At 40.9% G+C, this 27,551-nt stretch overlaps 1 protein-coding gene across 1 annotated transcript in view; it reads right to left on the bottom strand.

Annotated features, from left to right (window-relative positions):
* The window catches only part of adam19a (ADAM metallopeptidase domain 19a), a 283,587-nt gene that overhangs the window by 75,615 nt on the left and 180,421 nt on the right, over positions 1–27,551 (bottom strand). The window contains exon 5 of the mRNA XM_050067214.1: positions 19,739–19,815. Coding sequence (XP_049923171.1) covers positions 19,739–19,815 — 77 coding nt within the window. The remainder of the gene's footprint in view (positions 1–19,738; positions 19,816–27,551) is intronic.

Here is a 27,551-nt window from a genome sequence, read left to right as displayed (position 1 = left end):
TTCACAGGAAGATGCTGGCACTACCAATAAAAGTCTAACCAGAGCCTCCATTTGTTCAAACAGTCCCTGCACCTCTACAGGCAGTTCCCTGAGTACCTCTGCTGCTTCCTTACTGCAGCTGAACTCATATTTACTCTTAAATAAAGGCAACTCAACAGCAAGAGCACCTCTTTTCAGCTCAGGGTACTGGTCTACCACATCATCCACCTGCCCAGTGAGGAGCATATTCTCCAGTTTCTGCAGATCCTTAAAACTCTCCTGATCAAAGCGTTCAGCAAATTGAGCATCCACAGTACTAAGACCTTGAAGAACTCCACACGGTAGTAGTCAACTGCTTCACCAGAAAAGCGTCTGGCGTTTGGCACCTCAATGGGTTGTATCTGTGCAGACTCAACCACTGCAGCATTTGCCTTTTCAAAAAGGGTCACATAGTGTTGGTCATTTCGTTTATCCTGGAAAGAGGAGTGGACACAGTCGACCGCTGCCAGCATACCAGAGACAGTCTGGGTTCTCCTCTGCAGGGATTTGTTGAGGCATTCAAGCTCTCCTACCACAGCAGAAGCGAGTGTAAGACCCAAGACTGTTTTACCCTTTCTAAAATGTTCTGCTAAGCCGCTGGCACTGGCTGCAGATTTGGATGTACTACCAGCCATTTTATCCAAGCTGCAGAGAACTCTGTCATACTGAGTAAGCACAGCCTTGATGGCTGTGTCCCAGACAGTCCACCTGGTTGGGCACAGCGGTTTCAAGGTTGTCATTGGCACAGGCTGGTTGTCTGTTGTTGCGATGTCTGCAAACATGGCCTTGAATTTCCCTGACTGACCAAAGAGCACACCTAGCTGGTGGACCCAAAAAAGTGAGTCCCGGATCAGTGGGGAGGCTGAGCAGGCAGCCTGTGTAATAAGATTAAAACAGTGTGCCCCACAGTGGACATACAGCGCTAGTGGCTGCTGTCTTCTCAGAATAGCCTGTGCACCAGAGTATTTGCCTGCCATGTTGGCTGCCCCATCATAGCCTTGCCCCCGCAAACCAGCCATCGGTAGGTTGAGCCTCACCAAAACATCAGTGGCCATGTCAGCAATGGCCTGACCAGTCGTCTCAGACACCACATAAAGTCCAATAAACTCTTCATGTGGCACTAGGTCATGATCGACATAGCGGAGGCAGATAGACTCCTGCTCTGCACCAGATATATCTTGTGTACCGTCTACAATTATAGAAAACTGCAGAATGGGAAGAGACCTGATGGTGTTTGCTATGTCACGAATGACAGTGTTTGCCATTACATTCAGTATCTCATTCTGTGCATGACAGCTGGTGTAATTAGTGGTGCGGGTCAGCCACTTTTTCAGCACAGGATCATCTTCTGACCTCAGCTTCAACAGTTGTTCGAGATTCCCACTGCCAGATTTACCTCTCAAGGCTTGACCCTGTCTTGCCAGGTACTGAACAGAGCTGACGATTCTCAGGAGGCTATGCCTGGCCTCCTCCTGCTGTTTAGCCCATGAGCTGGATAGCTGGACACTGACAGGGTTAGAGTCATGTGCACTTACTGTTCCTGCGTGACAATGAGAGTAGGTTTTTTGGTGAGCTGCAAATTTCTCTAAAGCCTTCTTCCAGTTGCGGAAGCCTTCAGTTACAAAAGCAGCATCCACTTTTTGCCAAAAGAGGACCTGCTGTCAGTAAACACTTTGTTACAATAAAAGCACAAGACCCCTTTGACCTGCCGATTGTAGTGTAGCCAGGTGTACTCTTGAAACCATTTTTCTTGAAAAGATAAAACCCTCTTTGACAACTTTTGTGTTTCTATGTGTTTTGGGAGTGGCTGATAAGGTTTTGTGCCACCTTCTACCCCTGTACTGCATCTGGGCTCTGGCCTGGTCTGGTTGTTCCCTGGCACTGGTCTCTCCCTGGGTCTGCAGCTTGAATCTGAACTCTGAGCCTGACACTCCACCACGCCGCTCTCCCTGATGTTCTCTTCTGCCTCTCGCCCTGACTGAGAACATTCTGCCTAAAGAAATAAAATAAATACCAACTTCATTTCTAGAGGACATCTACTTTTTCCCTCTTCACATTTTTTTAACTCAAAATGACAGGGCCTCTCTTACTATAACTGTGAAACCTTACCGGAGACTCCCTCTCTACATCCTGTCGACTGCTGCAGCTTGAACCTGAACTCTGTGCTTGACACTACACCACGTCGCTCTCCCTGATGTCCTCTTCTGCCTCTCAATTCAAAATAAATAATCATCATACTATGAAACCTTACTTGAGACTCCCTTTCCCCATCATCTTGTCTGGTAATGTTATTTAAGCTGCTCACCACCTCTTCAGCTGTCTTCCTAACTTTCCTTGGCCCAAGAAAGAAATCTCTTATGTCCCCTCTCCTTTTTTCTGCCATGCTTTGGGAAACAGTGACCTGGACCACACATACAAACAGGACAGACACTGGTTAATTATGGAATGATTCAAAATACTTCAACTTAACTTCACAGTAACATAGCTAGCTAATATATACAAACACCTGATCAATGTGCACTAGCAAGCAGGCAAGCCATCTAGCTAGTGCATGTAGAAGTATTAGGGCTAGTGCTAACAAGCAACCAACTTTATCTAGCTAGCTAGCTAGCAACCACTAGCTGGAAAATAGTACTAGCTAGCTAGCTAGTGCTGCTAAACTAGCTTCTAGCGAAGTTACTTCACTACAGGTGGCAAACAGAGTCTGATTACGTTTTTAAATCATTTATGGGCACACTACTGTTCTAGTATTAGTATTCTACTTTCGATCAAAATTACTCACAGAAAGGCATCTGCTTCTGCAGCAAATTACCAGAGCCCCAGGCTGCAGCCACTTTCAAGAGCTGAGAGAAAGATTGAGGGGGTCGTTTTTTTTAAAGCCTGCTGATGTCATCAGCGTCTGTGTAAGAAACTACCCATTAATTTGCATTGTAGTGGAGGAGACCAGAGATGGAATGTGGAGTCAGAAATATATTTGTCAAACATTATTTGTTCCACCATTTCAATCATTTCTTTTTAGATGTGAATCTAAAATGTGAAGAATGGGAAGTCTGAAAATACATTTGTTCAATTTTGAATAATTTAGGGTATTTTTATTGGGGGGGACAATTCATGTTTTTCAGAAATTGGGGGGGAAAGGTCCCCCCCGCCCCCCCCGGGATCTGCACCCATGGCTCTGAGTATCAAGTATTGCAGTGGGTTTACATTTAAATCAGTTGAAAGCCTGATGTGTTTTATAAAGATGCTAAATGGTGCCTTTGGCATGGATATCACACACTAAGCGTTGATATTTGATGACCTGATATTAGGAACGGACTGGCAGGCTATGAACTTTTCTCTGAAACTCTCTTTTCTCATTCTTTAAAATTACTTCTGTCACTTTTTGAGTGTACAACCAGACAGAGCACCATTATCTCCACTTGTATGATTCATAATGTCCTGCCCCTCTCTTTCACGCCAGATTGTTGATGCACCTTTGAACCTGGACATTTGGAAGAGGTATAAACACTTTTGCCTTCAGACATGATCGATGACACTTTGTACAAAACTACTCCAATTCAAACATACCTAGGCTTTTAGCCTAGTTAGCTAGGCTACTGAAAAGTAGCCAATGGATGCGTTTGCCAGTCTCCATCTGTTACATGACCCTGACTTTGCACCCCGTACCAGTCCCCTGAGAATATGCTTCCCTTGACACAGTGTTTTTTTGACAAGTCTGCCAGCTCCACCTACTTAATTTCCATACTGAGATCAGACAGAATCTGATTGGAATTTTTTCACTCCTGTTGTTTATTTTCTGTTCTTACTTTGATTTGGAGGATCATCATGCTTTAATTTTTGGAATTACAGTTACTCTAACTTAGTGGAGGTTTTCAACAGAAGGTATAATGTTGTAATGGAGTCAGTTAGTTAGCTGTGGGCTACACATTGAGGCCTGTTGTTTGTTTTAGCTTATATTTAATTACACCGTGTTTAATTGGTAGCATTACAAGAAGCAGAATTCTGAATTTGCTAATAGCAGCCCCTGTTTGCATGTACCCATGGATAGACAGACGGCTGTCACTGGATTACTCTCATACTCAAGGAGACAGAAAAATATGATCATTCTCAGGGACATTGTTCAGTTATGAGGAGTGTCTTTTTCTGTATGATTTCTAAGCAGATTTATGGACGTTATATGTGACGGATCAGCGATAATGAGATAATAATTGGTGATGCTAATTGTAGCCACTGGCGCTTAGAGTTTTAAAGTACCTTAATTGCTGCTGCTGCAATGGCTGATGAGAGCTGCTAATCAAAAATAAGTTGATCAAACTACAATAACTAACTTTCCGTTGTTTTCAGGACACCTGTCTTGTTCACCTCACGCAGTACAATTGCCTCACATCTCTCCCTTTGTGCCCTACAGTGTGTTAACAACATGTTAATCCCTGGTGGAAATGTTCTTATTAATAAGATCTGCTTTATGTTAAAAAAGGACATTGATAAAATGTATGGCCTAATCAGAAGGAGGTGGAAATATGAGGAGACATATGGTTGAAGTTAAGTCCTCTATGTCTCCTGACAGAAAAGCCCTGATGATGAACAGTGCAGCCAGAAGAATTATTGTCCCAGACAACACAGAGCAGTAAAAAGGCAATTTCAGGCAAAGAGCGTCATTCTGCAACAGTTACTGTCTGGGGAAACATCCAAACTGTGTGTGTGTAAGTGTGTGTGAGAGACTGAGAGGCTCCATCGATTCCTCTGACACATACTTGTGTTCTTATGAAGATCTACTAACTACATTCCCTCAGTACACCCTCATCCATCACACTGTCTCAGACACAGATGGTGTCTGACCTCTGACCACTGATAGGTGGCTCTCTTTATTTCTGACCCGTAACCCTAACCTTCTACCAGAATCCTAAAGGGGAGAGGCTCCAAACTGAAGATCACTATCCTGAAATGTTAGTTTCACCTTGAGCTTAAACTTAAACTCTACAAAAACCCCAGTGGGGCAAGGAGAGGGCTTAAAAGAGAGCGAGCAATAGTCTGAGGGGCATATTCTCAAAGAATGGATTGTTGCTGATAGCACCATGAATTGTGCTTCACTTGCAATCACTATCTGCCCCACCTCAAGGTCTAATTGACAAAAGATATTGTTCTAATGATAAAACAGTGCAAACAGGTCTATAAAGTTTTGTAGATGACTGCAATGTGCCCTTTTGTTGCGTGTGATTGCAATTATCCATGTGGCAAAGTATAATGTTGCCTTTGTGCCAAGAACACAGTTGGCAGAACAATGGAGGGAGAAAAAACAAAACAAAAAAGACAGCAAGCTACAGTTCCTGAATGACAAGATACAGAGACAGTCCTCGAAACTTTAGGCAAGGAATTTAAACATGACAGAAAGACATGTATTTTGGTCAGCCATGACGCCCTTTATATATGCACGTCTGTTACCATTAACTAACATGTTCCTAAAGATAACAAACTTGTGCACAAAAAAAAAAAAAAATCACCTTTTGGGACTTTAGAGGCTCAGTAAGTCACTGACAATGTTGCTCATTACATACTTCGTCCCACCACTGTCCAGTTAATTATTTGATTGTAAAATGTCAGCCTCAAAAATTAATATCAGTCACACTCTAATATAAATAGTATGAATATCTTATAATTGATTAATCATGCATTTATTTAGTAGACCTGTCACATCAAGGTTACAGTAACAGTTTACATCCATGTCCAGGGCTGCCAACTCTCACGCATCGGCCGTGAGACACACGCCAAAACAAAAGAAGTCCCTGTTTCAATGCGCAATACACCTCCCGACCGCTACATTGGATATTGGTGGTGCTGTGGCCCAATTGACACCGGGATTGCACTCAGAAGAAGGAGAAGAAGGAGAAGGAGAAGAAGAAGAAGAAGAAGAAGAAGATCGAATTCCCCCGCTCTTTTCAGGTATGTATGTTAAGTGTTTGTGCTCTTAAACTTTAAGTAACATTTGCATATTTGTTTTTTGTGTGTTGTGAGACCATTTAAAGGCATTTCCAGAGCTTTGTACATATTATTTTGAGGTTTCAATGCAGCTGTAAAAATATACTGTAGGTTGATGCCTAATTAATTTTGTCTGTTTTATCTATACAAAACCATTCCTCTATGCTGCTTTATAATTGTATATTAATTACTGTATACATTGTATGTACAAATTAGAATAATTTGTTATGTATGTATAAAGCATCAACAGGTAGGTGTGTACATTTTGTTTTAGACAAAATTAATTATCAACCTTTACTCATCTTTCAAAGGAATGTGAGATTTTTTTTCCCCACTGTGTTCATGGTTCATTCTTCATAGGTGACAGGGTTAAGTCTGTTCATGAGGCTGCCACCATTGGCAAAGCTGGTCCTGGTGTTACCCCACTCCAATGCAGATGCAGAGAGAGAGACTAAAACCAGGAACAGCCTGGCTCTGGATGGAACCCTGTCATCAATAATGACAATAAAGATGGCTGGCCTGGAGTCCTGCTTCACGTAGGAGCCCTCCCCAGAAATCATCAAGGCCTCAAAAAAGGCCACAAGCAAGTACAACAAAGCACACAGATCTTAAGGACTTTGACAGTAGCCTCCCTATTTTGGGAATTGTTTGTATAAATGGTTAAACTTTATTTTTTTTTATTTTTTTTTATTTAAATTGGTATTAGCTGCATGTAGTTTGGGGATGTTCAAAAATGTCACAATAACATAGCTTTTGGGGGTTTTCATTTTTATTTAAATGTTTCTTGCATTATGTTGCATATCTGTTTACTGTTTGATGACTAAAGTAACAAAGTAAACATGCACAAATTTGAGCCATGCTGTGTCTTGTGTCTTACTGTTGGGTCAGTTAGTTCAATTGGTACACTCTGAGTTAGGCTAATACATTGAGAACTCCTGATGTATGGAAAATGGTATATTAAAAAAAAAAAGTTTTTGCTGTATGGTAATGACGCTGAATGGGCCATACAAAAAATTGCAGTGTATATGGCAAAATTTTGGTTGGCCCCACCAAATCTCACTCCAAGGTTTTTTGAAAAGTTGGCAGCCCTGCGCCATGTCTGTGAAAACATGGATGCAGGGCTTTAAACTGCTATTTTGATGTTCTTATTAATAAGTCAGTTTTGTTTGTCTTAACAGCCAAAAATATAACATCTTTGTGTCAAATGTGCGTTAAGATGACAGAAAATGCCCTGTTAACAAGTGTATTTATGACATCTTAAGACATGTAGGCCTAATAATGGATACAACCATTTCACCAGTTTCAGAAACTGATGAAACAGTATTCGGTGTATATTGTGGGCTACGTGTCCACTGGATGGCAGAATTCAATTCGAGTAGCCTACATTGGAAACAGTGCTTAGTTATCAATTCTGAGTCTGTAACTGATTTGCCAGAATTCTTTCATATTATATAAAATAAATGTCTAAAGTTACTTGTTTTTCTTCTGCCTTATATTACTGATTATAACTGAGGTCTGCTGCTGAATTCAGCGTCATGTTTCACTTGTCTGATTTAAATAAGTCAGCAATGATAAAAATGTGTAATTAAGGCAAGCAGAGCATTAGCTGGCAAACATCACATTTACTCACTTTACAACTATCATTAATAAAGAATTATGTAAATTGTTTGCCTCATGTATTACTCTGTGTTTATGAGTTGTAAGAAATCATCTTTTAGGAGTAGATGTTTACTGCAAGCTAGCTTGGGCTCTGTTAAATTTAACAATATGCTAACAGAGCAAGGCAAGCTAATTGCTAAGACGCATGGATAAAAAGGAAAACAACCAATGCTCTAAAGGCCCGAACATACTCAGGTGGAACGTATGCAGAACGGACTCAAAGCTGACGTCCGCAATCCCTGTGCACGCAAAGCTCAGATTTTACGACCGCGCGGACTCCACTCCGCGCACCAGTGACTGCTCGGCATGTATTTTTCACATCGTGGGGATTTTTCACGGACATTTTTACAGGAAACTACAACGCGGAAGTGCACTCGACTATGAAAGCCCGAATGACTGCGGACATTCCTCGCGGAGTCCGCTCTGCTAATAGTACGCCCGAGTATGTTCGGGCCTTGAGATGGCTTTCAGAGATGACAGAGGTACAATCATGTTATACTGTTTGAAGTGTAATAGGTGGTGTGTTCCACATTTCGCTCTAGAAGAGGATTAGCATACCGTTAGCATACCGTTCTGTACCGTTACAATAGGAAAACGCCAGTTCCAGTTCACTGCTGGAAGCCGTGCCTATAGACTGTTTCACTGATGCTCTGTTGCTAGGGCAACAGCTTTGGTCCCTGTGCACTTCCTGTCAGTTACTGCATTAACAAACATTCTAGCAGGAAGTACCAAGAGACCCATTAGAATGTTTATGTTGTCAAGTTTGAAATGGTCTATAATTTATGCAGTATCATGGGGCTAGGAATAAGGTGGTATGTGGCAGTCACCGGGAGTTCATGACAGTATTTATCCCACCTGCACAAAATGAACTGTCCCAAATACTAAATTGAAGTTGCCTAGAAGATGCAGCCTACTCACTAACAAGAGCCCACATTGGCCAACACAGTCGCTACGTCAAAAAGGCGTGTGTATGTTAAAACCAACCAATGGCATGGAAGCTTTAATGCTCTGAACGTCCTCAGACACATACATGTTCTTGTTAACAGGGCATTTTCTGTTGTCTTAACGCACATTTGATGTGTTAAGATGTTATATTTTTACCTGTTAAGATGAACAAATTTGACTTATTAATACGAACATCAAAATAAACATGTAGAGTCATATGGACCAAATGTCTCCCCTTCTGTTTCTGAGTTATGATGATGTGTGATGGCCAGAAAGGTGTTTTTTCACAGAATATTATGATGCCACGGTGAAGTGGCAAGTTTTATCTCATTAGATAAAAACAGGGGCTGACAAAGTTTTTCATTCATTTCCAGTTGAAAAAGGAAACAAATTGCAATATATGTTGTCACATTACTCAGCATATCGCAAACTATTTAGAATCACAATAATATTGTATCCCAAACTAAGTATCTTGATAATATTGTATCAGGGGGCCTCTGGTGATTCCCACCTCTATAAAACAAAGTCTTATTGTGGCACCAAACAGATTCTGCAAGCATACACCTTTCTTGAATATCCATCTCTGTCCTGACATTGACAAAATAATAGTTTGTGCAGGTTCTGCTCGCTATGGTTCAACATGCATTTGAAGTTCGTATAAAAACTATTTCACCTTGTCTGTGAACATCATGTCAGAGTTGCTGTTTATTTTAGAGCAGACACAAAAGGTACAAAGAGAATCAAAATGTTTTTTGTGAAAGGATTGTGCTGGCTATTGTGTTCATTCACACTGCTGATCGTGCGGGCACAGCGGAGCTCGGAGCCATGCTTTTTGAGAAATTACAGTTGGTTTTTTTCTTAGGTAATTATGTGTCCAAGGCTGTTTAACAATTTCCCCTAAAACCATGTAATTCACCCGGAGTCTATACAGAACACCTCGTTATGGCATGAAAGTCGCTGGCAGGGAAAATGAGCTGGGAACTGCAGGGCAGGAGTGTAAATGAAAATACACAGAACTGCTGGAGGACTGCAGATAAGAACAGAGAAGGGTCAAAGCTGAAACCTGAACAAAAAGTTCTGATCCCAAACTTTATTATCCTGGCAGCAGGAGCCTCTGGTAACTGGCAATTTTTGCAATCATGAGATTTTTCTTTTGCATAATCATCAGTTCCCTGCGAGTACCGCAGGGTCGTGCAGTTTGGCCATTCCAAAGAAAAGCCTCAAATCCACAGAGAACATGAGGAAGGTATTTCAAACAGCACTGCAGCTGCAGCACAATAAACAGTCTCATCAAGTTACTTTTTAAAACTCGTTTATCCTTATAGAAACATCCTATGCATTTACCAGGATTCAAATCAAAAACAGTCATTCTCACAGCTCCTCGTTAAAATCCAGGACACTGTTCATGCTGTAACCATGATCTCATAGTGAGAGCGATGGACAGTGCAGTCATGCTGTTGTTTTCTGAAAGATGTTGTTGATTCATAGTTTATGAAAGCACTGTTACCTAGCAGAGGACATGTTCAAAGATGTCAGAGCAGAAAGAGTGATAGCTCACAGAAGAACACATCACCCTTCTCTCCGCTGAATCAAACCAAACCTCTTTCATTTTTCTGCTGATTTTAGGTGCCCTCTGAGGCAAAACTGTGATCTGTGTATTGGGCTTTACAAATAAAATGGAAGTGAATTTGTTTCCTTTCACATCTTTCTGACATTATTATGTTATGCTATTATTCTGCTTTTTACAGAAACGTTTACAGTTAGCACTTAAAAACCACTCTGTGTTAATAATTTATGAGCCTAAGAAGAACACATGCACATGAATAAGAGAAGAGTCAGAATAGATGAGTTCAGTTTTTCTTTTCTGAGCGGAAACTGTTCAGTGCCAGAAAGACAACATGATGCGTGTTGTTGATGCAAGATTCAAAGCTTGCAGCTGTAGGAGGAGACCTCTGCAGATAATTCAGCTCCTGATAAAAACCTCCTGAACAATCAACACTGAAAAAATTCTAAACTGGAGAAGTTTCAGCTGGTTGCAATCGGCAGTCCTCACCACTAGATGCCACTAAATCCCCCTAAATCTTACACACTGCTCCTTCAAATAGGAGATAAAACCTAAACTGTATTTCCTCTTCAGAGGCGATGTAGAAGAACTAACTTTCCTTTTTTTCTTGCCGGTGGGCCCCCTCTCTAAATTCTTTTTCTTTTTACAGGTTTGTCAATGCAGCGCAGGTGGAATAAGTGATCAGTCATTCCGATCAGAGCTGATCAGATCAGGTCAGTGGATGAGAGGAGCAGCTGCTGTAGAGGCAAACTTTTAGACCCAGTTCACTGAATAGTTAAGTTTTACTTTCACTAACTGAACAGTATATATATTCCAACAGTGCTCCTCATAAATGGTTCAGCTCCATAAATAAAAAATCACAATGTGGCAGCAGATGTTTTAATCGTGGCGGGCGTCACAAATAACTTAATGTGTGGGAAACCCTGATAATGCCATATCCTGATGGATATCAATATTGATACTGATCAATATGGAATAAATGGTTGTGATCATATTTTTTTTGCCATTATTGGAGGCCTAGTGTAATTAAACAATATAGTTGTACTATGTCATTGAAATAGAGGTTACCATTTTTATTGCATGCCTAATAATGTTAGCAATATTTTCCTTAGGGGCAAAATGCAGTTATTAACTTTAAAGGAAAGCTTTCATCGTGTGTTTATGCATGTTTATATTGCATTGCAACAGCCTGTCTAAAGTGATGATCACATACCAAACAACTATTCACTACACTACACTACACTACTATGCTGTTTGGATGAAGGAGTGATGATAATACAGACTGTGCTTTGAATTCCATAAATAAAGCTTTAGCAGCAGATGACAGATGCTCATAAGAGACTTGAGACTTGACTTGGAATTGCAAAAAGTGACTTGTGAGCATCTATGCTCTTGACCCAGCATAAACTTTTCCAGAGCATTCAGCCACATATCACTTCCTAAGATCATCTTTCACTGATGTAGACAGTGACAGAGTTGAGGTTGTTAGTAAGTGGACCTTGAGTTGAGGTTATTTTGACAGTACAGAGAGCTGCTCTCACCATCAGAGGACCATATTTCCTATCAGCTGGGAACAACATCTCATTTGAATGAAAATCTGTTTGAGGAAACACTCTTTTTGAAAACTATTTTGGATAAACATCCATTTTATGAAATTTACACATTTTAGCAGCATCTCTCCCAGGTGCCTTATCCTCAGAAGATAGCCTATTTACATTCACTGTATGAATAACAAATAAGGCAATGCATGTAACCCCATTACTCTCTGAGTACTGTGTGAATCGTTTCCATAGGAACAAGTATCAGCAATGATTTCCTGCCTGATTCTTAGTCTTATTTATGACTTTTTAAACCTTATTTCCTAACTTAAAGCCCTCCTATACGTGTGTTTTGTTCTGTTTCAGAACAATCCTGGTGAAAAATGGTGCAGTCTATGATACTTTTAGTCCACTATTCTCAGTGCCCACAACTCAGGTCCATATTGGAGGACAGCAGTGTGTACTGTCTGCTACATTGTGTTTTTTAACACAACCACTGGGGGCACCAAAGTCTGAGTTCTCACATTTTCAATTTCTACACACAGTGGTTTTGAGGAGTAACTTAAGCTGGCTGTAAAACAGTTTTGCTTGCCTCTCTGACTCAAAGTTTCAAGTCTGTTTCAAATCTGACCACACCGACCCTCACTGATGGGTGTAACCACACCAAACAATCAGGCATGACTGAGAGTTTATGAGGAGATCAGCATGTAAAGTTCTTTATGTGCCTTAAAATATCTGAATTGCAAAAGCAATGGATGAAAAATATTCAGTATCTCAAAGAGAAAGCCCTTGGCTAGCTCTGAATTAACAGTTAGTTCTAGTGATGTGGTTGGAGCCCTGGATATTACGAAGATGCTGGATGGTTTTACACCTAAACTGCAGGATTAAATTTGAAAGTGGGAGGAGCTTGCATTGTTACTGTGTGTTTATGAATGTGTCTATGTCACTATGTACACTATGTATGATTCTTGTGTGGTGCACTAGTTTCAACAGGGTAGTGCTGTCTCAAATCACATACTTTTTGCACTTACTGGAAGTTTTACCCGCCTCTTCTTCTTTTTTGACTTCTTCTTTTTAATCAGCGAATTGCAAATGAACTGTGGAGCATTATTGCTAACATTTGACCACTATCTTTGCCCACACATAAACCAAAGCTACACCACAACATCAGTGCTAAAAAAAAACACAAGGGCTGCCATAGCCAGGAGAACATTAGCAAATGCGAACATTAGCTAGCAAGCTAACAGATACACAAACAAACAGCTAATGTTAACTTGCTGACTAATTAGTTAGCATGCAAACAATAGCACTTGCATTATTGTTCGCTGTACCAAATCATTACCAACAAACATTACTGACAGCTTCTATTTGACAAAAGTATTGGTACTTAGTGCAAGAAACATGTACTGTATAACTAGCAGGCTCCTCATTGTCCCAAGCCGTGACGTCAAAAAGTTTGCGACATGACAAAAATGCCGACCGTTGGGGGTGAGGCCTCATTTACACCGCAAGCGATGCGTTCGCTAAGCGGTCCACAAGCGTAACGGCAGCACACGTTTAAAAATTGCACACGCGCAAAAAATTGGCGTCTCCTCTATTTTCAAGCTTGCTTGCGAAAGCAGCGCAATTCGAGCAGCGCGTAGAACGAAATGAAAACGCGAGTAAACAGCGACCGTTTACGAGTGCTACGCGAACGCAACACTTGCGGTGTAAAAGAGGCCTGAGAAGTGTCCATCATTCCACGCTCAACTTTTGGACTGTTTTGAGTATGCCAGTACTACACAGCATTTTCCTATACTATGCAGTGTGAACGCACTAAGGACACTTGTGCATTCAAAATATTAAGGGCCGAATTCACAAAAGGATTGCGTGGTTTTTGCGGCCGCTAAACCGGTAAAAATGGAGCAAACAGATACCGTCTAATTCACAAAGCACGCGGAGAGGGTGAAATGCTCCACTAACTGTGCTGCCAAGCAGATTGCGGCTCGGTGCTCCGGTGTTATTTGCACATATTTAAATGAGGTAATATGCATATTGTTATTTGCACATATTTAAATGAGGTAATATGCATATATTTGGCGCGAAAATTGCCCCTCTCTATGCAAATGAGCCTCACTGATAAACAACGTCTAATTCACTAACACCAGCGCTAATAGCCACACGCAGCTTGAGTGAAGTAAATAACGTCTTTAGAAAGCTGGTGCAAACTGGGCGCTCCTCTGTGGAAGCCTCTCACCCAGACTTTCCAGTGATCGTGGCAGCAGTGATCGTCTGTTAAATCAGTCTGTAAATAATATTTTGACATTATTATTATAATCATTATTACTTTAATGGCATCCGAAGATATTGATGCGTTGAACAGGTGACAGTCTGCGGTCGTTCTCAAAACGCACTTCTGTCACGCACTTCAAAAGCAACTTTCAATAATTTATTTTACGAAACGGGGGAAACAAACGTGAACAAAAACGGTTCCATAATTCATATTAAATTCAAAAGATAACGAAAAAACAGCTACAAGTGAGAGGGAATAGTGATAAAGTGGTCAAACTTGGTCAAATCCACAGCCTCAACCCATCCGACACTGTTAGACTGACTCACCAGCAGACATCACTACATGAGGGTATACAGTATTCAGTACTTTGCCAAACAAAGTCTGCCATTGTTCTGCCACGGTGTTCTTGGCACAAAGCCAGCATTTATACTTTGCCATGTGGCTTATTGCAATCAGGGGCAAATCAGGGGCAAACTGCACTCAGCTGCCAAACTTTGTGGGCGTGTTTGCGCTGGTGCAAGTGAAGTGCAATTCAAGGTGCTATCAGCGGCCGCAGTTCATTCTTTGTGAATTCGGCCCTAAGTGTTTAGTACAGAAGTATGCGATTTGAGACACTGTATGTCTCTTTAATGAAATGTGTGAGTATTTGTCAGGCTCTGAGATCAATACTTTGCTGATAAGTTTTACAGAAATACATTATTAAGCAGAGTTTCTCATCATGATCCTGTTTGGTTGATCAATTATACTTGTTTAAGGAATGCTTCACCCCCAAAATGATCATTTGTATATCAATTACTCACCCTGAATTTATGAGAAAAACTCACAATCAAGAATTTTCTCAGTTTTAATATTCTTCGTTTATTGGAGGCATTATTACAATTTCAATGCAACACAGGGTGAGTAACTGAAAAAGAAATGATCATTTGGGGGGTGAATAATTCTTTTATGTCATGTATTGTTTTTGCATTTGTGTTATACAGCTTTCATATACACTATTATGGTATATTTTGATGCTAAGGTTACTTACGTTAGGGGGTGCCTGTGTTTTGAACCAGTGCTGTCTGTTGATGGTTTGGGGTACACACACACGTTATTTCTACCTGTGGAGCTACTGACTACTTTTTGTAGTCTAGGTCATCTATATCAATAGTAGCTGCTGTTTCTAGCCAAGCTAAAAGGTGTCTACTACTGGTGTGTTTTGATCCAGAAACCCTCTTGCTTTGAGGCGACAATGCTAACCACTAATGTGCCTCCCAAAAAGAAAAGTGGGGATATCTGTCCACGGTTGTTCTAAATTAACATTGAACTCTAATACACCTTTTACTCATATTGTTACATGAAAAATATGTAGAAAAAATATTTTGGCACTCAGCAAACTGCAGGACACAAGTTATCTGTCAGCTCATTCACTAACACCCCCCTGAATAAAAGTAAAAGACTTAATTTAACCTCTGTTTGTTTTTCACTCCAAGCATCAACTAGTGTGGGTCAGCTCACACTGGGACAGCCCTGTGAATGACTGGACATTTAGAAAGCATTTACATTCTGCTGGCTCACAGAGCTCTATTCTCCCCCACGTCTGCTCTGTTCCCATCAAAGCTGCTGTCAACAAGCAGCATCTGGCTACCTTCCCAGATCAGGATAGAGGGACCGAAGGGTGCAGACGGACGTGTCAGCACTGAACCAGCCTCTATCAGACAGAAAAATATAAAGATTTTCTTACGATGCCATAAAAAACTTCTTCAAACTCTTATCTATTTAGATTTACAGAAGAGGCTTTGGAATTAATTCAAACTAAAGCCCCACTGAGCAGTAACTTGATGTCTCTTTTATTGGATCAAACTCATGAATATATATTTTTAGGACACACATCCTCAGGACGTGCAGCATCTTTGCCAGGAGAAGGCTTCAATCTGAGCCTTCAATATGAAAGGCGTTTCACATTAAAACCTGTCTGAGGCTGTGAAAATTTAAGACTTTTAAAACTGCTGCCTAGATCCCCAAAGAGGATCAAATTACTCATTTTCATGACAATCTGAAGAAAAAAAGAAGAGTTCTGACAGTGCAAGTTTAACTTTCTGCGTCTGAAAAAAACTTTAACCAAATGTGTTGGGGGCAGATTCCAGGCTCAATGGCAAACATTAAAGCTGTGCAATGAGGCTTTTATTGACACTGAAATAAACAAATAGCTTCCTGTGTCTACAAATCAAAGGAAGCCAGGTGGAGGGATGTGGTTGTCCAGTGAGGAGGCAAACTATGAAGATTATAGCAATTCAGAGTCACCTGATAACATTGAAAAGTACCAGATTTTCCCAAATAAAGAATGGTAGTCAAATAATAATGACAGCAGTGAGAGGACAGAGCTTTGATTACAGCATCAAAGTGTCTGAATTTAATAAACATTCAGGCGCTTGGAGCCAGACTATCACAGGGTTGACATATAGAGACAGACAACCATTCACGCTCACATTCACACCTACGGGCAATTCAGAGTCACCAATTAACCAGAGCACCCAGAGAAAACCCACACTGACATGGGGATAACATGCAAACTCCACACAGAAGGGCTCCCCCAACCCGGGTTCAATCCAGAAACCCTCTTGCTTTGAAGCGACAATACTAACCACTGCACTAATGTGCCTCCCAAAAAGAAAAGTTGAACTAGTCCTGCACTAAAACAAACACTAATAGCTAATGCTAGCGCTACCATCCATCACCCGGACCCTCAATCTCCTACAGAGCAACCCGAAGAGAACACCCTTCTAGTTAAAGCAGAGTTAGCCACCTCTCGACAACGACTGGGCGACATACTCAGACAAGAGATGGCTAGTTTTAATGCTGACATGAAAGATGGTGTGGAGGCACTCTGCCAGGACACCAAAGGCATAATTGGCTCTCTAAAAACAGAGTTTAGAGCCAATATAGCATCTTTCTGTTCAACGCAGACCAAGACCGCTACCACTGTACGAAAGATTGGGGGCACACTAAACCACCAGGAGTCCAGCATCAGCAAGATGGAGAGTGCCATTTCGGGAGATAGGAGATTGGTAAACTCAAGGACTGGAATGATGATCTATAGAACTGAGACTGCCGTCAGAATCTTAGGATTATAGGGATCCCTGAAGGTATTGAAAATGGCAGACCCAATGCACTGATGGTTTGGTTTTTTAACGAGGTTCTGGGCAATGAGGTAACTAATCCTCTGGTGCTAGACCATGCTCATAGGTCTCTGACTCCCAAACCTGGCGACTGCCCAAAACCATAATAGTGCAGCTGCACTACTACTTGCACAAGAATAAGATACAACAAGTATCCAGAAATAAGGGCAAACTCAAACTCAGAAGAGTTAGGGTTCAAATTTTTCTGGACATGAGCGCTGAGCTCAGTTGTTGCAGGGTGGCTTTTACCCCGGTCGAGGCCAAGCTCAGACAGGCAGGCATCACATATGGTCTGTACCACCCAGCTGAGCTGTGTCTCACCTCCAACAGCATCTCTTACTCATTCAAGACACCCGCAGAGGTAAAAGCTTTCCTCTCTCAGATTTGTCTCCCCTTGGATACATAAATAAAAGAAGAATATGCCAGTTTTGTGGACGATGTGTCAGTCCCTCAAGTAAGAGACACGGTTTCCTGTATACATGTGTACTGCATACTGCTCTCCCCTGGAGAAATCCAGCTGGTATAAACACATTCCTTTAATCCCATCCCTTGAGGTCATATTAAAGTGGCTGTTATTGACAGTTTGACAATAACAATGTATGAAATAACATTATGAAAGGGGTGATGGGGTGTAGGGTCGTGTGGAATCTAGAGAATTATCACCTTAGTCCACAGTTGCCATTGGCTATGTTCAGTAAAGTCTGTTGAGCAGTAAATGTTTTGGTTCACTCAAAGCTCTTGCATTGTTTCCAGCTACAGCAACGGCAGCTATTCTCAGACAAAAGCTCTGATAAAACCACTGTACACTACCTGTTTAGCCCCAAACAGCAGACAGGCACAGTCGCTGACAACTGGTGAACGTAGTACAGGATTTAGCAGCTAAAGAGACAGATGTTTTTCTCAGGAGTTGGTGGTGACCAAAAACAGAGCTAAAAGTGAGAAAATATTGGACTAACATTCATCAGGTGGAAAAAAACATGACTCAGAATGAATGCTAATGGCATTCTTTAACTGCTGGGTGTGTAAATAGGCAAACGTTTGCTATCAAGTTCAACATATCGACCTAAAAGCTAACAATATGTTAGTGTTGTGTTCAAAGAGTGTTTCTGCTGCCCCCAAGTGGCCAAAAAAAGTTATTGTTATTGTATGTTTAAGAAATAGGTTCACTGGAGAACACCGACTGTAACCAGGTTAATTAGGTGCATGTAAATGAGCAGATTGTGTGCATACTAGCATGCTGATATTAGCATTTAGCTAATACCACACTGTGCTACAAGTACAGCCTCACAGAACTGCTAGCATTGCCGCAGACCTGTTCCATTATTTTGGGGGCATCTTGTCTATATGATTAGTTGCAGTAGAACCAGTTATGTGGTACATGTCTTAGAACACCAAGAGGAAACAGTGCAATGTGTCAGCTTACTTATGACTTGCTCTATCACTGTCAGTCACACTGACCCTTTGAGCTTTATGTAGTGTTTGAAAAAGGGGATTATTAGCTTTCTAATGATATCAGTACTGTTTTTGTGCTACAAATATTGAGCAAAATAAAACACATTACATAATGACTGTCACAGAGTCATGGTTTTGAGAAAAAGGCCTTCAAAGTTTGTGGTACGGTGGCTGCAAGGTCACCCAATGGCCTTCCAACTGGGAGTGCAAACTATATTCTTGGGGCTGTCCAGGAGTGAAAATTCACAGAAAAGCTCAGGGACACATTTATTTTGTAGCCAGCAAGGCAACAAAAACAAGCATGGCCAACAACACGGGGCAGGAGGAAGAGAAAACATTTGTTTATGTCAAACAAAGTTAGCAGACAGTGAGCAATGGATGTAACATATTCACAACTTGGTTTAGTTTTGATTTTTTTGATCGGTGGACCGTCATGGACTTGAGGAATATAAATAACAGAGGAACGGACATTCATTCAGACTTTTTAGACAGCTTAGGAAGTCAATACTATTTTTTCATCTCTTTTGTTTACCATGCTGGTAAATCTGAATAAATTATACTTTGGTGCTCATTGTTTCCATTATTTGAAATTAATGACTGAATTGTGGTGAATCTAACAGAGCTAATGATGTGTAGCATGTCTGTATTGACAAAAGATTAAACATTTAGTGTTATATTTTGTTGCATGATGCTAAGCTGCTTAGAACAGGCTTGGCGGGATTTAAGAGGTGTTTATATCCTGAAAGACCCACTGTCTTGGACAGTGGCTTGTTACTATAACGTTAAGCCTTTCATTCATAATTTCAGGGAGACTCAGAGGGAGGGAGAGTGGTGCTAAGTAACACCAGAGCGTGGTTGACAAGTGTCCGCTGCTAGCTTGTCATCGTGCTTTTCCAAGCTTCAGAGTTTCATATTCTGAAAGCCAAGACTTTGTTTGAACCCAAGAATGACCAAAAATTGAGATGCTGACAGAAATCCATGTTAAACAGACATGAGCCATAGTGACACCTGACTAAGCATGCCGCTTGATCCAGCATCTAAATCACTTTCAGTTTTGAATACAGTATGTGATCTACTGTAATTTGTCTTGGTCAAATCAGTGCAGCTTTACCCAAACATAAATAACACAAACACACTGTGGCAGTGTTTCCTGTACCTGACTCCTGAGCACGTGCTGAGAGCTACCCAGGACTCTGGATGTCCTCTCACATGGCCGTGGTAGAAGCAGTGATCCTGAAAGAGAAAAGAATAGCAATCAATACTTATTTCATACATAATTCATCTGGAGGAAAGCTTTCAAAAGCTACGATAATGTTTACGCAGATATGCCGCTGGTTCAGCCAGTGATGAATCAATGTGCTGGATCGACTCGGTGGTGCAAGTGTCCCTGAAGCAGGCCATGTGCTGTTTCACGGCTACAGCTGCCGGTAAAAACACTACCCACTGTATCTGAACAATGACCAATCAATACAACTCAGCAAAGCTGTGTGCCGCTTGCTTGATGGTGGAGCTTTACCACTTCAATATCCTGATGAAGATCTGAAATTAAATGACTCACAACAAAAGAAGCTGAATTTGAAAACCTTTAATCAGGAGAAGGCAGGCTGCTCAGGGGTGTGATGGACATGTGTGTCAATTCAAAGCTGTTCAGGTGGCACTACAGTGACTCACTGCTGGAGCCTTGTTATCATACAGAGCCAATGTTTACACACCGCCCTGATCAGATACATCAACATGTTAACACAATAAAACAGCGCTGTGTGTACAGGAGAACAACTGCACTGCTGGCTCTAATGGGTTATTTAAGGTCTTTACAGCTATAAATTCTATTTGTCTTTGTTTTTACTTACTTACTGACCATATGCCAGCATTTGACTGCAATAATTTTAAAGTGAAGACCACGGTCAATGAGCAACCATTTTTCAAAACAAGTGACAAAAATGATACATTATGTGCTTTGTTTTCCAGTCTATACTAAAAACGCACCCAACTGTGACCATAAAGCTGGATTTTGTGTGCTTTTACAGCCCTAATGAACTACAAACAGGAGGGCAGCAGTGACTGTTGAACCTCTGCTCACTTTGCTGAGAAATATAAAGACTAAGGAAGCGAGAGAGTTTTGAATCCCCTTAAGTTAAAACCAGCCGAGCTGCCAGTACACCTACCTCACTCTTCTCACTACTGTATTCTTACTTCAACAAAAGGACAAAAAAAGAAAGAGAGAGGAGGACAAAGACATAAGAAACTAACACTTTCAACCTTTAAAGAACAAATGTATCACACCTTTCATGATTTATGAAAGCAGGTCTGCCTGGGCGCCTCAAGACCTGCTGTTAATGCTAAAAAGGGACTTATCACCACAAGGTTTAAAATTATGCCTGCATGTCGATTTTTGACAATTCAAAAGTCTCTGTCAGCTCATCAGAGAGTGAAATGATCTCTTTCATTTGAACAGCAGCAGCAGCAGCAGCAGCAGCAGCAGCAGCAGCAGTGAGAGCTCTGTTTGAGCCAACATACAAATCAATTGTTAGTGAGAACCATCCCTGCCAACCCTCAGCAATTAGTCTGGTTACAGGTAGAGGATGTGATGTGGATGCAGTCCAAGAGATTGGCCCCCCAGGCCTTGTTTCAGCTGCGTGGGGAACAACCTGCCATCTGTGAGGGCCTACTGTGCAGAAAAGCACCGTCACATGCAGAGACTGGATCCCATCTGCACTTCAAGCTGTGTGACCAAAGTTGGTAAATCGGACATGTTTGCAGCAGGTTATTTTACCTTTGCAGGTCCAACAGTTTTAGTTCAAACCAGTTTGTTTGTTTGACCAGCTTGTTACAAAGATATTAAGCTGTGGAGACACCCCTGGACTTTCTCAGTCTGTGTTTTTGTGTTTACTTGTGAACTCATCACTCAACACAAAAATAACAGTAGAGTTACTGTTTCACGGTTGTATGCCTCCGCAAACCAGTCAAGTTCCACTCACAGTTTATATCCATGTCTGTGAAAACATGAATGCTTCACACACATCTTCCCTCAACAGCACAGAAGATCTATACAATCATGTCACCAATTCAGTGTCTGACCATATGTCTCCCCATCTGTTCCTGACATATGATGTTGAATAATGGCCAGAAAAGAGTTTTTGCAGAACATTGCGATGTCACAGTGAGGTCAACCATTGACCTTTTGGATAAAAAAATGTCATCACTTCATCATTTTATTCTATTGGACATCTGTGTGAAGTTTTGTCATGATTAGTGTATAGACTCTTAAGTCATGGCCAAAAACTTGTTTTGTGAGGATAGTGACCTTGACCTTTGACCACCAAATTCCAATCAGTTCATCTTTGGGTCCAACAGGACATTTCTGCCAAATTTGAGTAAACTTTTTCAAAGCCGTCTTGAGATATTGCGTTTACGAGAATGGGGCAGATGCGAGGTCACATTGACCTTAGACTGCAAATTTTTGATCAGTTCATCCCTGAGTCCAAGTGGATGTTTGTGCCAAATATAACAAATATTCTCCCAAGGCAATCTTTAGATATCAGGCTCAAAAGAATGGGACAGATGAGGTCACAGTGACCTTTGACCCTTGCCTACCAAATTCTAATCAGTTCATTATTGAGTCCAAGTGAACATTTGTGCTAAATTTGAAAAACAAATCCCTCAAGGTGATCTTGAGATATCAAATTCACAAGAGTGGGACAGACAAGGTCACAGTGACCCTTGATCCTTGACCACCACATTCTATGCAGTTCATTGCTGAGTTCAAGTGAACGTTTGTGCCAAATTGGACAAAAACTCCCTCTAGGTGTTTTTGAGATATTGTGTTGACAAGAATGAGACAGATGAAGTCACAGTGACCTTTGACCAACAAAATCTCATCAGTTCATTGAGTCCAAGTGGACATTTGTGCTAAAGTTGAAGAAATTTCCTCATGTCAAATCAAATCAATCAAATAAACTTTATTGTCCTTTGCAGGAAATTCGTCTTGGGCTCAGAGTGCATACGTACTGCATTTACATTGACACAACACACAGTACACATGTGATCTAAAGATATTGTGTTCACAAGAATGGGACGGATTTATGGTTGAGGCATAAAACTCATCCTAGATCTGTATGCAGCAAAAAAAAAAAAGATTTTACAGATTAGGCAAAGTGGAAAGACATTTTTAATCTTTTAATTTCATTGCAAATCCACTGCGCACCTGCAATGCTCCTTGGAACCAACCTGCTACCTGCAACTGTCCCAAAACTGACTGACACGACATGTTAATATAATCATGACCTTAACAGTAGGCTACTCAAATAAGCTCTGAACAGACTGCTGTGTACTACATAGTCCACCTGTACAGATACACAACATGGAACTAAATGAATGTTCAAAAAAAAAAAAAAAGATAAATAAACGCAGTGACAGAAGAACCCTCCATGTTTTCAATAAATTAATTTCACTTGTGTTTCCTGTTGCTCAGACACATACACACACACACACACACACACACACACATCCACCCACACACACACACACACACACACACACACACACACACACACACACACACACACACACACACACACACACACACACACAGTTTATTCACAGAGATCATTTGTATAATAGCAGCACACCTCTAAACCTCATGTTCTATTACATTGTTGTGAGTTATAAAGACTGTTTCCGAACTTCAGGAAATAAGGACAAAAGACAGATATGCAGAAGAGGAGCAGAGGCACAGAGTTCAGAATGGATTATTAATTGGGTTTGGTACCAAACTTAATGCTTTTAAGGTTACCATGAGAATAATGTCAGTAGTCCTGGGTAACAATTCACATAAACTCAATCTGTGCTGTTTTGCAGTACCTGAGATCACATCTGAGTGAGAGAGAAGCTTTCAACAATAAACCAAAAATGTGAGACTGATGTAAAAAAAAAAAAAAACTACTACTTAACTGTAACTCCTTCAAGACACACAACTGCATTCTTGCGACATGCCCTGATGATAGACTGATAGGCTGGGTGTTGCAGGGATGGGTTTAGGAGGATAAAGTGGGGAGGGGTTTCATTTTGTATTGTGTGTAAAATCTTCTAAGGAAACATAATGTTCTAAATAAATACCAGTGATTAAATTGAGAAACTCGGACTTGTTTTACATCTGAAATTACAATTTTGTTATTAAAAACTGAAAACTATTACCATTGGTTACAGGTACCATATTCCAAGCACTGGCACTAGTGTCAGTTTAAATGTGAATGGTACTAAACCCTTATTATTACCTCGGCCAAGGGGGTTATTGTTTGTCAGCAGGATTAAAGAACAACTACCCACACAATTTTTCATGTAAATTGATGGAGAGGTGAAGCATGGGCCAAGGAAATCCTATTACATTTCAGATTCACATCGGAGCTGATCTGAATCACAGGGCGGATACACAAACATTCTTTTACTTTTGTTGACAATGACAGATAGGGCATTTAGCCTTAGGGGAGGTCTGCACTCTTCTGGATTATTATTATTCTTTAATTATTTGTATAGTTTGCAGAATTACAACTCGCTCTAGTCTCCATATGTCAGCAGCCTAGCCATTATAGGCTACATAAAAATAATTATAATAATAATAATAAAAAAAGACTCCCCAAATATTCGATTGGGACGTCTCCTGGGCATCCCATGGGGTCTGAGACCTCCTAATTAACCCCCATATTCTACACAACATTTTTGCCTCAGACACTTTGGAAGCTGTTTGAACTTTGAGGTAGATCATCATTCAAGTGCCCCAGCATATGTTTAAAGGGATAGTGCACCCAAAAAATAACATTCAGCCATTATCTACTCACCCTCATGCCGAGAAAGGCTCTGGTGAAGTTTTAGAGTCCTCACATCCCTTGCAGAGATCGGAGAGAAGCAGTCAGAGCTACAGGCTACAATGATGCTAAAAACAGAGTTCATATGACGTTTTTCGAAACAACTTTTTAGGTCTGGGCTTCAGGACACTTGTATCACTACGGATGAGCATCTTGGAGATATTTTGTGATTTCACTTTTGTGTTCTTGGACGTTAATCTGGGGTGCCGTCAGCCATTAGGTGTGCTAGCCGCTCCCCCTGCCGATCTCCGCAAGGGATGTGAGGACTCTAAAACTTCACCAGGGCCTCCCTCGGCATGAGGGTGAGTAGATAATGGCTGAATTTTCATTTTTGGGTGCACTATCCCTTTAAGCTTCTCACCTGCACTTAAACAAACTTCAAGCCCTCAGGGTCAACCACTGTAAATAAATTCTTTGCACCTTAGTTTTTCAGGCCAACACATGTCAAATAGGAGTCAACTTAAATTAGATATGACTTCATCTCACACCCACAATCTTGAACCTGGCAGATTGTGGGATAAAGGCTCACTGAACCATGTCTGATGGAGAAAGTGTCTGTGAGTGTTTGGACCAGCTCTGGTTTGCTCAGAAACAGAGAGAGTCTGAAGGAACTAAATGCATTGTTTGGTTTCTAAGAAAATCAAAGGCATTCCAAGATCACATTCTCAGTTTGCTTCCTGAATTCAATTACCAGGAAATATCACTTTGCTAATGAATTATTTCTATAATACCAGTGATTATGACTAATCTCAGTGCTGTGTGCAGAGGACTTATAGTCTTTATAGGTTTATACTCTGATGAAAGGAACAGAAATAATGTTCTGCTACAACCTATGGAGCAAAGCCTCAATTTATTTTCTGTCTGGACAAGGCTAGTGAGGCGAGACAGTCAGGCTCCATGAAATCTCCATACGAGCAAAAGTCAGCTTGAGAACATTCACGTCGTGCAGACTGATCTCAATTCAGGCAGATGTTGCAACACAGGCACTGTGTTGCATCAAACTGATCTGTCGTTCTGCTGATATCTCTGCACCTCTCTCCCTGCTAAGCCCTTCATTTCCTTCTCATCTGGAAGTTGAAGTCGCGCCATCTATCCATCAACACCAAAGGAGCCAAAAACAAAACATGTATATGATGGTTAAAGGGCTTTTTTTGTGCAGGTAGCTGATAATTATAGATCAACTTTAAATGATTATTTTGGATGTATTTATTATATTGTACAACTGCACTGCATAAGTTACAATCCTCAAAAACAACAAAGTCTTACAGCTTATTCCCAGTATGTGGTCCTCCGATATTTCACACTAAAAATAACACCTCACTATCATACATATATACAAAGGTGAAGTGACTAAGATTAATGGTCCAGACTCTCTTTGCAATACATAATAAGCTAGAAATGACTGAATGTCATTACAGGGCACTTTGAAGATGCTCTCTAATGTGATCAACTTTAGACTTGTAGAAAGATTATTCCATCGTGCTGCAGCAGAATAAAGAAATGCTTTTACCTGTCAAAGTCTTAAAACAACATGATATACAATTTGTTGAACTACCTCTTGTGAATAGCTATGAGTGTTTCTAATCAGTAAAAGTATTTCCATGAATACACTGGCACAGTTTGTTTAAAAGCCTTACTGGTGACCTGTCTGGGCTGATATACTGTATCAGCTGCTATTAGCTTATCGCAGATAAAATTGCAGTCTAGAAAAATCAAATATATGTTGTGTCTCAATCTTGGTCACAAATCTTAAAAAACTACTTGAAAGAATTTGTATCAAAAATGTTGGTTTCTATTTTATTTATTTGTTTAGTAAAATATTGGTATCAGCCTGAAAAGTCCCGTATCAGCCAGGCAACAGTTTTTTGTACTTTTAAGCTACTTGAACTGTTTGAGTAAGTTCTTGTTAAAATAAACCCTCTTCTCAATGAATTCTTAAATGGTCACAATAAAAATGTGCACATGAATTAGGTATCAAGGTTATAATGTGGCTTGTGCAGCTGAAAACAATGTATCTTAAAGTTTATCTGCAAACTTAGGTGTCTATCCGAACTTCCCTTCAGAACTAATAGATTCTGTCTTTCATTGATAAAGCAGTTATAAAGTTAAATCTCTATGAATCTCTTAACTGTCATCAGATCATTAAAAAGCCATAAAAAATAAAATAGGACCCAAAACGCTGCCCTGTGGGACTCCACACTCAATAGGTCTAGATTTAGATAGTGTCATGTTTTCATAAGAAGCTTGTATGCAATTCAAGAGATAGAATTAAACATTTTTTAAAGGTTTTTGCTCGTGAGCTAATGCTACCTGCAAATTAAACATAATCATCGTCCTGTGTGTGAAACTAACATATCCACTAAAAAATTTAAACAAACCCAGTCGTAAACATTCCAGGCAGACTTGCTTTAGTTGTCTCTCTTACTAAAATATCTGCAGTATAGTGACCCTTATCAGCCATTGAGCCTCACTGGGTCCTACGTAATGCTGGTCTCTTTGCAGCTACCAGAGGACCCTTTAAAAACTTAGGGCTCTAGTTTCGCAGACCAGGCCAGGCGGGGGCGCAGCACACCTGCACTTGGCCAACTGGGTGTGGCCAGGCGGATTTTGCAAGTTTGGCACACCGTGCGCCTGGCGCAGCTACTCCTCTTTCCCACCTCCGTCCCTCCTACCTGTGCAAGTCGGAAAGAGGGAGGAGAGAAGGCGTGGAGTGGGTTTTACACACATTACACCAATCAAATGAGCCCCTCTCCTCACCCTTAAATGCGCCTTGCGAAGGCGTAATGAGAGTTTACTCAATTCGCCATGGCAGAAGAGAGCAGCAGCATCAGACGGCCAAACTTCTCCCAGGAGGAAACTGATGTTTTGGTCCGGGAGGTCTGCTCGCAGTGGCCCAATATGAGGAAATGCGAGCAGACCTCCACGGGCTGATGATGCAAAGGTAGCCTAGGAGGAGGTCACCACAATTGTAAATCAATGTTGCGTTTCTCTCGTGCTCGCATGCTCTCTCTTTCTCTCTCGCAGTCTCACTCTGTTTTCTTTTGGCTTTTCTAAGATGACAGATGCTGAATATATACTCCCTATCTGATGCTGTGGCTGTTTGTGGTT

Source organism: Epinephelus moara, chromosome 17 (assembly GCF_006386435.1).
Source record: "Epinephelus moara isolate mb chromosome 17, YSFRI_EMoa_1.0, whole genome shotgun sequence".
In the NCBI taxonomy this organism is placed as follows: Eukaryota; Metazoa; Chordata; class Actinopteri; order Perciformes; family Serranidae; genus Epinephelus; species Epinephelus moara.
Note: the sequence above shows the minus strand (reverse complement) of the source record. Positions and strands in the feature narration are given on the sequence as shown.